Below are 14845 nucleotides of genomic sequence, written 5' to 3'. Positions count from 1 at the left end.
AGAAACTCTTGCCTATATCAAAGAAACGCGTGTTAAAAATATAACTTTTCATGTATATATTTTTATTTATCAACTTAAATATTTAAAATAAATAATTTTATGATAATTTTCTCTTTACAATTAATTATATTGTTAGTGAGTGGTATTGTTAATTTAAAGGCTTACACGTACATCCCAAATTAAATAAATGAAATATCGCCATGCATACTCTGATTACTCTCCTTAAACGGTTAAGTTGTTTTTTAAATTGTAATCATAAAAAAATTTCACATTATTTTTCTCCCTATTTTTTTTTTCAAATCATATCCAGATTTTCCTTCTTTATCATCTGAAAACTCGAACAAAAACCCTAACCCCAAAATATAATCATAGAAACAAGCCTCCAACCTCACACCCAAAACCAACCTCATCCAGAATACATCATTGAATAATTTTTTTATCTATATGATTTTTTTAAATTGTTGGATGAATTAAAATCTCTTATAAATCATCTTAAAAAAAAATCATATCAATTTAAAATCATTTACTATATAACTTATATATATACATAAAAGTCAATTTATAATATATTTATTCAAAGTATACATATTCAAGAGCTCCTCAATTACGTACTTATTGATATTCTGTTTGTGTAAAATTTGGTATATATAATCTTCAATATATTATTGTGATCCAACGCGGTTTGACCGATAATTGAAGTATATCTTCTATAAAGAATTATAATAAGCACTTTAATTAATATTAATAACACCAGTACAATTTGTAATTGTTCTAACTCATAAAACGATGGAAAAACATATTAACTAAGAGATAAAAGGCTCACAAAGTAGTTAATATAAGTAAGAGTTTAGCTACATGTTAATTAGTAGAATTTTAAACATTTTTATTTTAATAAATATATAACAAATGCACTGAACTTGTAGTATTTATCATTAAAAAATTCTCAATTTGAAATATAATAAGTTGTTCAAGAATATACATATATGAAAGAGGATGTCTTTTATGCCAGGTAATTAAGTATATTTTTTTTCTTAGAGATATATGGGTAATAGCAATTAGTTCAAAAGAAATTTATTGTCTCTTGAACCAACTTTACTTAAAAAGTTCTTTTGTTGTAGCACAATTATTTAACAAAATTCCGGAACCTTGAATGTAGACTTCACTAAATTTTATTGATGTAAAGAAACAAATTACCAGAATCAAAGAATGATTGTGAAGAAAAGAATGGTTTAGAAAATAGGTGAATTAAGTCTTGCTTAGGGACTTGAACCGAAGAGAAAAAGAAGAAATGAGTCCAAGAGGTAGCTCAATTTGGCCATGAAATTCATCAAACTCTCATCTTACTTTTCTAATCTCAAGACTCATCCTGATTGGCTTTTAAGATCTGGTCTCAAGGAAACTTTGTTATAAAAAAAATGACTTTATTATCATCCCGTATGTTATTGACACTTGGCACTCTCCCCCACTAGTGTTACCATGATTGCAACCTTTTCTTCTTAGTCCCTTACCTTATATATATTTATTGCTAGCCAGCTATCACTTTCAGGTTGGGAACCTTTTTTAAGCCCTTTCATTCATTCATTCATTCAATCCTTCGTTCCCCCTTGCTTCCCTTGGTCCTCTCATAAACAATGAAGGTTAGCATTAGTGTTAGTGTTTTAGTTCCTTTTGGAGTTTCAATTCATTCTATTGTAAAAATGATATGATAGAGTTGTATGAATTATTTTTGCAGTTCCTCAGTTGGATGCAGAATAAATTTAGTGGAAATCAAGGGAGCACAAAACAAAATTCATGTACAACTACTACTACATGTAAGTTTTCATCCATATTCTTTTTTTTTTTCTCTTTTCTTTTTTGTTTGGGCTAATGCTACGCCAATAGGATGCTATAGTTTAAACAAGCATGTTAGCTATACACAAAAAATTTGCCACTAAATTAATTATTGGTATAAAATATTAAAATATAAAATATATATTAAAAATAAATTAAATATTACATTATTTATACTGCTAGTTGTTTTTAGGATTTTTGTGGTTTAAATTGTGTGATTTACCAAAACATTCTAACTTCTCTTTTAAGGAACGATGACAAAAATGGAAAACATTTAGTGACAGAGAGAAGGCATAATAACTGCTTACATATATTATTTTATGTTTTGACTAGTATCTCTCTCTTTCTTGAATTTAGATTTTTAACTGTGTTATTGCTATAGCTGCCAACTAAACAAGAGACTGCTAAATTATATTAAAGTTCTCTAAGATTTGTATCCTAGTATTGAATCATAATCAATTTTCGTTCCTAATAATCTAATTGACATCCTGGAAGTTGAAAGTTGTGGATGTCACTGTGTATCTTGTAGTGCACATAAGAAAATAGAAAAAAAGAAAGATGAAGGTTAAAGGTCAGCAGATTTTGTGATTTGTAGTTATCAATTAATCATTATTAATATTTTTAATGATATGAGATTATATTTAATGGTGTGAAATTATTTATTTTTTTATTAGTTAAATGTTGGTCAGAATTTAATAAAAATATTGGCTTGGCTTTTTAGACTTTTTCAAATAGAAATACAGTTCAAAAATGGTGGTCTATCCAAGAATTAAAAACTGACTTGGTTATTTGTTGTTTGGAATGCACAGATCATGCAAAACAAGAGCCTCGAGAGGAGTTCAGTGATTGGCCTCATGGTTTACTAGCAATCGGAACTTTCGGAAACAACAGCGAAATAAAAGAGAGCCAAGAAAACCAAAACACATGTTCAGAGGATCCATCCTCATCAGAGGAAATAGCAGACTTTACACCAGAAGAAATCGGTAAACTACAAAAGGAGCTAACTAAGCTCCTGCGGCGAAAGCCGAGTGTCGAGAAGGAGATTTCTGAGCTTCCTCTGGATAGATTTCTGAACTGTCCTTCTAGCTTGGAGGTGGACAGGAGAATAAGTAACGCGCTTTGCAGTGATTCCGGTGATAAAGAGGAAGATATTGAGAAAACACTTAGTGTCATACTCGGTAAATGCAAAGACATTTGTGCAGATAACAGCAAGAAAGCAATTGGGAAGAAATCACTTTCTTTCCTGCTCAAGAAAATCTTTGTTTGTAGAAGTGGATTTGCTCCAACACCTAGCCTTAGGGATACTCTTCAAGAGTCAAGAATGGAGAAGGTAACCTTTCATTTGGATTCCAATTTGCCTCTATATTTTTATATTTACTAATGTTAGGGAACTAATTTTTTTAAAATTATTTTGTTTGTCTTAAATTATAGACTCTAAATTGTAAATAGTGGTGGGTTGTTATTGTTATACAGCTTTTAAGGACGATTCTTCACAAGAAAATATGCACCCAAAATTCTTCCCGGTCGCCGGTGATGAAGAAGTGCATACAGGACAAGAAGTCGGCAACAAAGAAGAGGAATGTGGAAGAACCAGAAGAGAGGAAAGATGATGGTTGTAAATGGGTCAAGACAGATTCTGAATGTAAGCTAAGTTCATTTTAGTCATCAACATCATTGTAGAAAAATAGAATCCTAGACATAAACGGCATGGACTCATGAGATCTTTTTTGTTCTTGCAGATATTGTTCTAGAGATTTAAATCTTGCTCTATTTTTAGTTGCTCCGTTATTATATGCTCAGGTGAGTTACTTTCTTGTGCTATATCTCATTGCAGAGAAGATGCAAACTCAAGTGCAGTTAACTTTAAATGAAGTTGATAATTGAGAGCCATTATATGAAAATTTAATCAAATAATTCAAATTAGTTAACGACTCTCAACTATTAACTTCACATGAAGTAGACTATACCTGGGTTTTCACCTAAAATTAAACTTTCATAAAAAATGACAACATTTTTTTAAACTACGTTAAATTATTTACACGGTGACAAGCTAAAAAATATATTACTATTTCATCAAATCTATCTTAGAATTCACTTTTTTTTTGTTGCAGATTTAAAGAAATCGAAGATAAAGTACATAAAGACATTGATGAGAGAAAAGAAGAATGAGAGGAAACCAAAGGGAGGGGGTTGATCGGGGAAAAGTAAAAAGAGTAGTGATAAATGATTTTTTTTTTCTTTTTGTAATCATCATATACTCATTTTCATTTCATCGTTATAAGGAGTGAATGTGATGAATTTTATCCTACTTTAATGAAGTAATGAGTACACAGAAAGTGTAAGAAAAAGAAATCACAAAAGCATACCTGATAACAAAGTGGAGCTCACCTTTTTTCAAAAAAAAAAAAGATCTGGGATCTACAAGAAGAATTGAGGGGTGCAAAACATAGTAGTATCGATCTCTATTTTTGGTAACGGTACATTCCGTTATTTTTTTTCATGGTTTTGTTCCCTGATGTGGAGCAACTCATGTTACCGAAAATCATGATAGATTTCTGGTATGGCTGCTGGTTAAATTACACTTCTGTAGACTGGGCACACAATTTGTTATTCCACTTTTTTTTTTTTGTGGCTGCTCATGTCCTTGTAACAAGATTTGGAAATGAACAATACTTGCTGTTGTATTTATAAGATAGACCTGATTATATCGCCAAATTATAGTCATTGAACATCTTTACTAGTTAAACTTTGAAATGATCATTGTCCTTGTAAGTTGTAACGATTTGGGAATGAAACAATACTTAGCTTGATGTTTGTATATACGAGATAGACCTGATATTCTAGAAAAATAAAAAATAGTGAGAATTTATTTTATTTAATATTTATTAATTATTACTAAAATTAATAAATTAATAAATATTAAATAGGACATTTTTTTTCTTATTAAACATTTTTTATCATTATATTATATTGCCATAGTTACTGAACACGTTTTAATAGTTACACTTCGAAATAGTCAATTCGTTTTGGGTAAAGATTGCATGTGTATATGTATGTATGCATTGAACAACACCTACACTGGCATTCGTCTAATTTCAATAACATAGGCTGCAACTGATTTTTGAAATAAGACTCATTTTGGTACCCCATTTTTTACCTTATAATAAAGGTCTTTGTTATGGTGTAATAATTCATATTTTTTCTTCGCATGTCGAAGTAAACTGATTGAGTTGGGTATGGACATTTGTTATTGAGATTGGGAGAAACGCAACAGTTTTCTAAGGTTGCCACGAATTTGTGAGATTTGGTGTTCTTTGTTATATGTAATCGTTTCACTTGATTTTTTGTAACTTCGATAGAATGTCGAATCAAAGTTTGTATCAAGATCTTAATTTGAGGAGCAGATATAACTTCTATAAAAAAGAGTTAACTCAACTCGAAAATTATTTAATTTTTGTATTATAAAATGTATGAGATGTGTCGGAAAATAAATAATTGTAAAGAAAATAACAAAACGGAAAATAGATGGATAAATAAAAATTGTAAATGAAACAATAAATTACTTATGGAGTTTAAAATGAAAAGGAAATAAAAGTACTCGAAATAAAAATACTTGATAAGAAAATCAAAGCAATAAAATAAATTAAAAATAAAAAAAATAAATAAAATAAATAAATAAAAAAAGGAACAAAAAAATTAATAAAAAAAATTGACATCAGATACTCACTTGCATTAGTATTCCATAATTTTTTTTATGTTACTGTGACTTAGATGTTTGCAATTTAGTGTGATTGTGAAGTGTTCCGATTAAAATCTTTAAACTCTTCTAGACTCTTTTTATTGATTGATTACAAAAAATGAACTGCATAATGCTCCTCTCTTGATACGATCTAACTTCTTCATTTTTCTCAAGATCTTCGTGATCCACGATCTAAAATCTTTGTCTTGACCACGAAGAATCTTGGCTTCCAAGTTTGACATCCCACATCCTCTCTTACCTTGGTCTCCAAATTTCATGTTCTATATAACACTTCTAGATAAAGTCATGTGTAATTAGCGCATTTCGACTTTAGAGACTTCTGACTCAACTCATCTTATAATTGACATTCTACTTTCTTATGGTCGAATTTTCATAGTAAGTCGAAACTTTCAATATAGATTAACCCTTGTGCCATATCATTTCGATCTGCATCAAACTTCGACTTTTTTATGGATCGGTCGATACTTTTTGCTTTAGTATAGTCGAATTACCTGACCTGTTAACTTTGGTACCAATAGTAATACATATCTTTTTTTTGGGTAAAGTATATTTTTTATCTTTAAAGTTTGACAAAAGTTTTAAAAATATTCCTAAATTTTATTTTGTTTCAATTTTATCTCAAAATATTTTATTTTCATTAAATATATCCATGGAGGCTAATTTTTCAAAAAACTTAGGACCAATTCGACAATAATTTCAAAAGAACAACCTTTAAAATAAGCAAATTTAACATAATTTTCATGCATTACTATTGAATTAGTCTTAATGTTTTTTGAAAATTTATCTCTCAAGGGTATGTTGGATGCAAATCGAAATCTTTTGAGACAAAATTAAACAAAATAAAATTTAGAGATATTTTTAAAATTTTTGCCAAATTTTAGAGACAAAAAATATAATTTATCTTTTTTTCCTTTAGTTGTTGATTTACAAAGGGTGTAGATGAAATTTTTATTTGTTACAAATTTATTTTGTTTGGCCTTTTTGATGGTCTTGGAAGGAGAGAATGAATTCTTTTTTTTTTTTTGGTGTCTAAACAAAATAAAAAAAACAAAACAAACTAACTAAATTGAGTCAGAGTAAAGAATTTGTTCAAGGTCTTCAGTAGAAAAATTTTAAATGACATGAATATGATTAACCAAAGCTCCATAACGCGCTAATCAATCTGTAGCTTTGTTTACTTCACGACTAACCTATTCAAAATGGACTGACCAGGAGCTCTTTAGTCTTAGCAACTATATCAGAAATATCAAACATGTCACCATGAACACTATAATACAAAAGATGCAAGATATCCAAATAATCAGTTTCACAGATAATTTATTTAATATCACACTCCCAAGTTAGAATAAGTCTTTTCCAAATAACGAATAACTCACATGTAAAAATAGACCAAAAAAAATACTACTCAAACAATCCATCACTCAATAGCCATTAAAATCTCTAATTATACATCCAAAATCAGCCACTTGCAAATATGAATAAATGGTAATTCCCAGGATATGAGTTAAAAAAAATAATTTTATTTACTTGAGAGTAATGTCTTTGGATCAGTAAATCACTAGAATGATTACAATCATGACAAAAATTTCTTTCACTTTCACTAATCATAAAAATATTCTTAAAATATGATAAAAAAATATTTAACATTAAATATATATTTTTAAAAAATATTTTAAAAATTAGATTTTAATATTATTTTTTTATAAACATCATTATAAGAAATATTAGAAATTATCAAAATTTTTAATTTTTGACCATTACTTAACCATCAATTCAATTTCTTTAGTCTAGTAATCCAATAACATATTTTATCTCATATTTTTAAACATTAATGACTAATTGATGGCCAAAAATAAAGCTTTGGAGGTATTACCCCATACAAAAGGAAATAGTTAGTTAAAGATTGAAGTAAGAATAGAGAATTCACAAATATGAATCAACTCAGCACCTTTACCATTCAAGTCTGAAGTTTTAAAAGCAATGCACCTACACTAAAAGGAGCATTCCGCCAAGATGAAAGGCAACATTTGAAAGTTCTAAAATTGAGTTATGTTTATAGCATTCAAGCTATTTTATTTCTTCTCCTTCATAGTTCTTTATTGAATATTCTGGTTCTTCAGTGTATCCTTCTTTATTTCATTCAATGAAAAAAGACATAAACGTAAGGATTTAGAAAAAAGTCATTGAGAAAAAAAGTAAAGAGAGTTAGATTAGAAAAAGTAAAAAATTATATAAATATCTTTTGTAATAATTTTCTGTTTTATTTCTTAAACCTGAGAAGTTTTTCTTACTAAGTTGGGTGAGTACTTAGTGTTGAAAGAATATGGAGTAAACCTAGCCAAATCAAATTTGGTTAGAAGTTTGGTTTGTCCCGGATAACAAAAAAACAAAATCTTGTCTCACTAGATAGGGTCAACTACATAAATCAAATGACACCATTGAGTTTTATCATGTATCATGTTTACAGAGAGACTATTTATATATAGATCTCGTTTGATCACCTCATGGATGATTTTCCTATGTCTTCCTCTGCCTTTCACCCATTGTCCATCTTCCATCTCATCCACCTTCCTGACTGGGTGCTCTGTCGGTCTTCTTCTCACATGTCCAAACCACCTGAGATGCGATTCTACCATCTTTTTGCACAGTAGGTGCTATTCTAGCTCTCTTTCTTATATCTTCGTTCCTTATTCTATCCAATCGCGTATGATCACTCATCCATCTCAATATCTTCATCTTTGTCATACTTAACTTATGTTCATGAATACTCTGTACCATAAAGTATAGGCGGTCTGATAGCATTGCGATAGAATTTACCTTTAAATTTTAGAGGCACTTTTTTGTCACATATAAAACTAGACGCACTCCGCAATTTTGACCAACTTTCTTGGATCCTATGATTTACATCATGTTCAATCTCTTTATTATCATGTATGATGCATCTAAGATACTTAAAACTTTTAACTTTTTGTATGATGTTTTCTCCAACCTTCACCTCTATATTAAGATTTTCCCTTCGACGACCGAACTTACATTCCATATATTCTATCTTTTTATGCCTTATGCGCAAACTATACACTTATAGAGCTTCTCTCCATAAACCAACTTCTTATTTAGGTCTTCTCTTGACTCTCCCATAAGAACGATATCATTGGCAAAAAACATGCACCATGGCACATGCTGTTAGATATGCTCTGTGAGTACTTTCAAAACTAATATGAAAATGTATGGACTTAAAGATAATCTCTGGTGTAATCCTATACCACCAATAGAAAATTTCTCTGTCACATCACCTTGAGTCTTCACACTAGTTGTAACCCATCATACATATCTTCAATTGCACGAATATATACGATCCTTATTCTCTTCCTTTCCAAAATCTTTCATAAGACCTTCCTTGGCATCCTATCGTATGTTTTTTTCTAAATCAATAAACATAATATGTAGATCCCTGTTATTACTTATTACTATGATACCTCTCTATCATCATTCTTAACAGGTATATAGTTCCAAATTGGTTCTCTGTTACTTGTGTCTCTTGTCTCAACTTTCATTCTATCACTGATAAACGAAATTTAGCATGCCGATTTAGAATTCAATGATGAATATAATCGTGATTATAGTCTAATCGACACTTAAACTTCACACCAAACAATCCTACAATCTATAACCGAGAGTACTAGTCTCCCGAGTCGTCCTCCCTTGGAATTGCTAAAGTGTGCATCTTATTGATTAGAAAGCCTCGTTAGGATTCTTTGAAGATTTTAGCAAAGTAATAGGAAACAAACAATCAATCATTAAAAGACTTGGCTTAGGGTTGGCATTAGAAATTCTATCCTTATAGTTCCTTCAATGATGACAACAATTAGGCCTTGCTTCATTTAGTTAACCCCTAGGCATAGAGAAAAGTCAAATGAGAATAATCAACTCGAGTCACAAGTCCTAGCTTCACCTCATGGAAATCTAGCTTTAGTGCACTCCAAGTCAATTAGCAATCCCTAATTCCAAATCAACAATTGACACAACTATTCAACTTCTTCTAATGGCCCAAACCCTATGCCAAGTAAGAAATTTCTACTCCATAACTAGTGTTGACATTTTATCAAACATTTGATGAGCAAGAATGAAAGTCATAGTAAAAATGAGAAGAAAATAGAATTAAAAGTATTGCAACACAAGGAACTAACAACAATTATCAAAGAACAACAATGAAAACAAAATTCTCAAGGAATTGATAAAATCCAAAACTACAAAGTTGAATCCTAGATCTATGAGAATTGAGCAATTACAAGTACTACTTGAGATTGGAGAAGAAGATCTATGACATGAACAAAGTGAATTGAGAATTGCAATGGATCTCACCAAAGAGTGATTGAAAATTCAGAAATTGGATGAAGATGAACCCTAGTGAGAGCTTTGAAATCTCTCTCCTCTTCTCCAAGAGTGTAACTAACTATCTTCAAAATATCTCAAATCTAGAAAATGAGCTAAAAGTCCTTAACCCTTGTTCCTTTGGTCTTCTTAAGCTTTTCCCGCCAAGACACTTCCCCAAAATGGGATTCCCAACTGCCTCCACGCCCAAGTCACGTGGCTCTTAAAAAAATCATATTCGAACATCGGCGCGCACGCGCAATGTACGCGTGCGCGCCACCGAAGAATCTTGTAATGTGCGCGGAGGCGTGATGTACGCGTGCACACCACTGAAGATCATGGCCTAGCCGCTACGCAAGCCGGCTCGTGGCTTGGCTCTTGGCTTCGACTTCTAGCTGCTCAATCCACGCGGACGCGTCCAGTGCGCGCACGCGCCCATGCTGAGATTTCCAAAGCTCAATTCTCATGCTCCCTTCCTTTGCACCCGTCCTCCTTCTCTCTTCCGGTCCATCCTTGCCCTATATTTTGAAATCACTTAACACACAGGTCACGGCATCGAATGGCACCAATAGAAGATTAGAAATGTGTCTAATTTAGTGCAAAATAAGCATGTTTTCATCCATGAGGCAAAATTAGGAAAGGAACACAAAGTCTTGTATTTTCATATAGAAAGCGTGTGGAATCATTGATAAAACCCCTGAAATCAACACAAGATAAACCCTCAAAATGGGGTTTATCAACCTCCCCACACTTAGATTCTAGCATGTCCTCATGCTTAGAGAAATGCAAAGGAGGCACAAAAGACCGAGGGATCATAAAGATATAGGGCTCGTGAAGTGCAACCTACTTATCTGAATGCAACTATGACTAGTGCTACTATCTACTTGGTTAGGAACAAATCGACCTTCCTAAGATATATGCAAGCACATAAGGTCCGATGGTGGTCAATATATAGGACTTACCAATTTTAAGCATCAAATGCAATATATGCAACCTTGCATGAGGAACGCTCGTGAGAGCCGGGAATCAAGGAATTGAGCATCGAACCCTCACCGAAAGTGTTTGCACTCTAGTTGCTCGGTGTTTGGGGTTGGTTTACTCGATCTTCCCCTAATCATGCTTTCCAAGATTTGTTTTTCATCTAACAGTCAACAATTATTCAATGTATGCATACAATTATCATGAGGTCTTTTCTTTAGGTTGTAATGGGGCTAGGGTTAAGGTAGGATGCGTATTTGGTCAAGTGAGCTTGAAGTTTGAATCTTTGATGGGCTTAGACTTCGCACCTAACCTATGACATCCTATACAATTAAGTACTAATCTAGCTACCCATTCCTCACTTTTTCACATACTCATGCATTTTCTTTTCACTTCACCACACTTATGCATTGATTCTTATCGAGCTTCACTTTGGGGCATTTTGTCCCCTTTATTGCTCTTCTTTTTCTTTCCTTTCTTTTCCTATATACCCCCTTTTTTTTTCTTTTTTTTTTTCGCTTCCATTTCTTTTTCTTTTCATTTTTTTTCTTTTTTTTTCTTTCAACTATACACAAGAACATCGATGCATAAGGTCTCTATATTTAATCAATACATGAGTATGTACCAATTCCCCAATATAAAAATACAAAACACAAACACCCTTTTATCCCATCCAATGTCCCAAAGTTTTCCCACCCTTGGATGACACTCACACTCACTAGCCTAAGCCAATCAAAGATCCAAATAAAGGACATTCATTGTGTTCCACTTTAAGGCTTGTAATGTGCTAAAATAAGAATAAGTGGGTTAAGCGTAAGCTCAAAGTTGGCTAACAAAGGAAGATAAAAGGTAAGGCCATTTGGGTAAGTGAGCTAATGAATTGATGGCCTCAATCATATAAATGCATGAATACACAAAATAATGGATATAAAGAATCAAACAAATCAAGGATCACACTTATAGAGAGAAAACAATTGCACACAAGAAGGACAGTAGGTGACTATAAGATGTAGCCACAAAACAAGGCTCAAAGCTCACTAGCTTGTGTTCTTAACTCAAAATCCATATTCCAAAATATAATTCCTCATGCAATTTTGGCATCAAAGTATTTAAAATTGGCAATGCCACGGTTGCCCCAAAGTATTGGTTTCCTAAGAAAGAGTTTCATTGTTCCAACCAAGTAAACTTATCATGCAAATGGTGTCAAATAAGATCTAATCATGCAACCTATCCTAATTACAAAGGAGTTCAAAGAACAAGAATTTATTCGGATGTTACCTACGGAGATCGGTCGGCCGACCTCCCCACACTTAAAACTTAGCATGGTCCTCCGTGCTATAGGTTAGGCGCAATGGGTGGTCGAGTCCCGAGTGTCCCTCATCTCCAATGTCATCGCTATCTCCGCTTGAAGTTGCGGTGGATGTGGAGATATCTGGTTCCTCCATAGGTGGGGTGACTACGCTTAGAAGTTTCTTCACGTGAGCATATCAGCGTTGATTACGCCTCTCATAACGGTCCAACTTCTTGTGAAGGTCTTCAAGGCGTTGGGTGGCTGATTTTTGTGGTGTAGATGATGTGGTAGTGTTGCGAATTGGTGTGGGTAGTCCAATGTCCTTAGTGAGTTCCGGAGGCTTGAGGCACCTCTTGGTCGGAATAACATCGCCCTCGACCGGAATTGAGGTTCTCCTATTCTTAGCCTCCCGGTTGACGCCGACCATTGCAACCAATTCGGTCACCATAGCAGGGAATGGTAGATTTCTTTTGGCATGAATGCGCCCCATGGATTGGCGAATGGCATGCGAAATGTCGACCGGTTTCTCGGTTAAGATGCACCATATCAATAATGCAAGCTCGGCGGTAATGGATGACCCATGGGTGCTCGGGAGCACGTAGTGAGCTAGAATTTGGGCCCATGCCGTGGTTTCTTGAGTGAGGTGGCGGACATCTAAATCCTTTGGTCTTTGCTTTATGGTCCCCCGAATCCAATATGCATCGGGTAAAGCAATTACGCGGAGGATCGCGCTCCAATCGAACGCATGGTCATCGCATGCAGTCAAGACTTCTTGGTAGGCATCATATCCATCCGTTAACGGCCCAATCCCAAGTACTTCACGGATGGTTTCCACTGTGACTGACACTTACTTCCGGCGCACAAATATTGATGTGAGAAGGGGTGAGTGGTAGTTGGAGTAGAATTCCACCACCCATGAGAGATTAGCCTCCTTTGGTTGCCTCAAGAGGAACCTCCATTGCCTCCGGTCAATGTGTGGCATCACTATCGGAGTGAGGTGAGCCGGTAGGACTAGAAGAGGCTCCGGGTGATAATTCCGTTCAATCATTCTTGAGTAAACAAGTTCGCAGTAGCGGTTAGGGAACTTATGTGAATCCTTTGGAGGGTTGTCCTTCTCTAGAACATCAACGGGGCCCTTAGCCTTCTTCAGGAGTGGCTTGGCCGTTAGTTCTTGGCACGCTCTATTGGAAGCTGGCTTCTTCGGGGCTTTTCCTTTGTTCTTTTTTATGACCATCCTGTGATAGCAAAGAAAGGGGATAACATCAAACCCAAAGAAGCGTAATTGAATGCGATTATGCAAATGAAAAGTTGTGCCATATAATATGGGTATCATTATTATATGACAGCTGTAACATGTAACTAAGATAACATGTGAAGAGTAAGGCAAATCATTTGCATGTGGTGCAAGGGTAGTTTAAGCATGCAAGTAAGAAGCATGAGAAGCATACACCCTCAAATACCAAAAGTGGGAAGCAAGTTATGAAAAGGTGAGTGGATGGATTGGAGAATGTGGGGGTGCACCCAAAAGTGATTAGTTGAGAGGCAATTAGTCAAAATGAGCTCAAAACTCAAGTATGCCTTTCGTCGAACACTTGACGTGCATCCTTTTTGTAGTATGTAATTAGATGAAGGTGAAAGCAATGTAACATTCCACAATCCATTATTAATGACTACAGTGCACAGTGGTTGTAAGAAAATCAAGCAACACATCTCATCTACCAATGCAAGAGAATGTAGGACCCAAATGCCTATGAAGAGTTAAATGGAAAAAAACAAAAACACCCCAAAGAAGTAACTAAAAAGAGGGAGGAGAAAAGGAAAGAGACTACCTAAAAAAAAATGAAACTAAATGATTAAGAATGAAAAAGAGAGAGGTGGAGCAAGAGGGGAGCTTAGTATAGTACCTTGAGAGATGGAAGAGGATATGGAAGAAGAAGTTGTAGAGTGGAGTGATGGAGAGTGGAGGGGTAATGTGGGGCCACCGGAGGTAGGTGGTAGGAGGTGGTTGACTGGAAGAAGAAATGGTAGTAGGTGGATGGGTAGTAGAAAGAGTGAGAAGAAGAGGGAAAGGAGAAGAAGAATGAAGGGGGCAAGTGTGCTCCCTATTAAGTTGGCGTCGATCACCCACGCGTGCGCGCACGGTGCGCGTGCGCGCACGGTGCGCGCTCGCGCAAGGGAGCGAGGTGGAGTGGGGGCGCGCGCGCGCACGCTGCACGCACACGCCCATGCGCTTGGGCTGGTAGCACAAGGGTGGCTTAGAGGTGGCACAACTCTTTGGACGAGGTACCAGAAGTTGGCTGCAGGGCTGTTGGCGCGCGCGCGTCAACGTGGTTATGCCCCAGGCATGAGATGGGCCTGGGGTGGGCCTAACTCTCTGTGGAGTGGCCTAGAGGAGGGATGCGTGCGCGGCCTAGGCGCGCGCGCACACTTCGTGTTGCGAGAATATGGACGCGTGCGCGCCAGGTGCGCGCACGCGGCAGAGGTGTTGGGCTGGTGGCTTAGTGCAGGCCCGAGAGTAGCCTAACTCTCTGGAATATGTACCAGAAGTGCAAAAGGATGATCGGCACGGACGCGCACGGTGCGCTAGCACGTCGATCTGCAAATTTGTGAAAGCG

General features: G+C 34.9%; 1 protein-coding gene across 1 annotated transcript; it reads left to right on the top strand.

The window, feature by feature from the left end:
• Positions 1–1575: 1575 nt before the first annotated feature.
• Positions 1576–4525, top strand: LOC130951813 (protein NEGATIVE GRAVITROPIC RESPONSE OF ROOTS). The gene is made up of 6 exons (XM_057880549.1): positions 1576–1637; positions 1733–1811; positions 2640–3160; positions 3304–3472; positions 3570–3630; positions 3942–4525. The coding sequence occupies exons 1-5, from the start codon at positions 1632–1634 to the stop codon at positions 3587–3589; spliced, it is 795 nt and encodes a 264-aa protein (XP_057736532.1). The 5' UTR covers positions 1576–1631; the 3' UTR covers positions 3590–3630; positions 3942–4525.
• The last annotated feature ends 10320 nt before the right edge of the window (positions 4526–14845 follow it).

The sequence above is a fragment of the Arachis stenosperma genome, chromosome 9 (assembly GCF_014773155.1).
Source record: "Arachis stenosperma cultivar V10309 chromosome 9, arast.V10309.gnm1.PFL2, whole genome shotgun sequence".
In the NCBI taxonomy this organism is placed as follows: Eukaryota; Viridiplantae; Streptophyta; class Magnoliopsida; order Fabales; family Fabaceae; genus Arachis; species Arachis stenosperma.
Note: the sequence above shows the minus strand (reverse complement) of the source record. Positions and strands in the feature narration are given on the sequence as shown.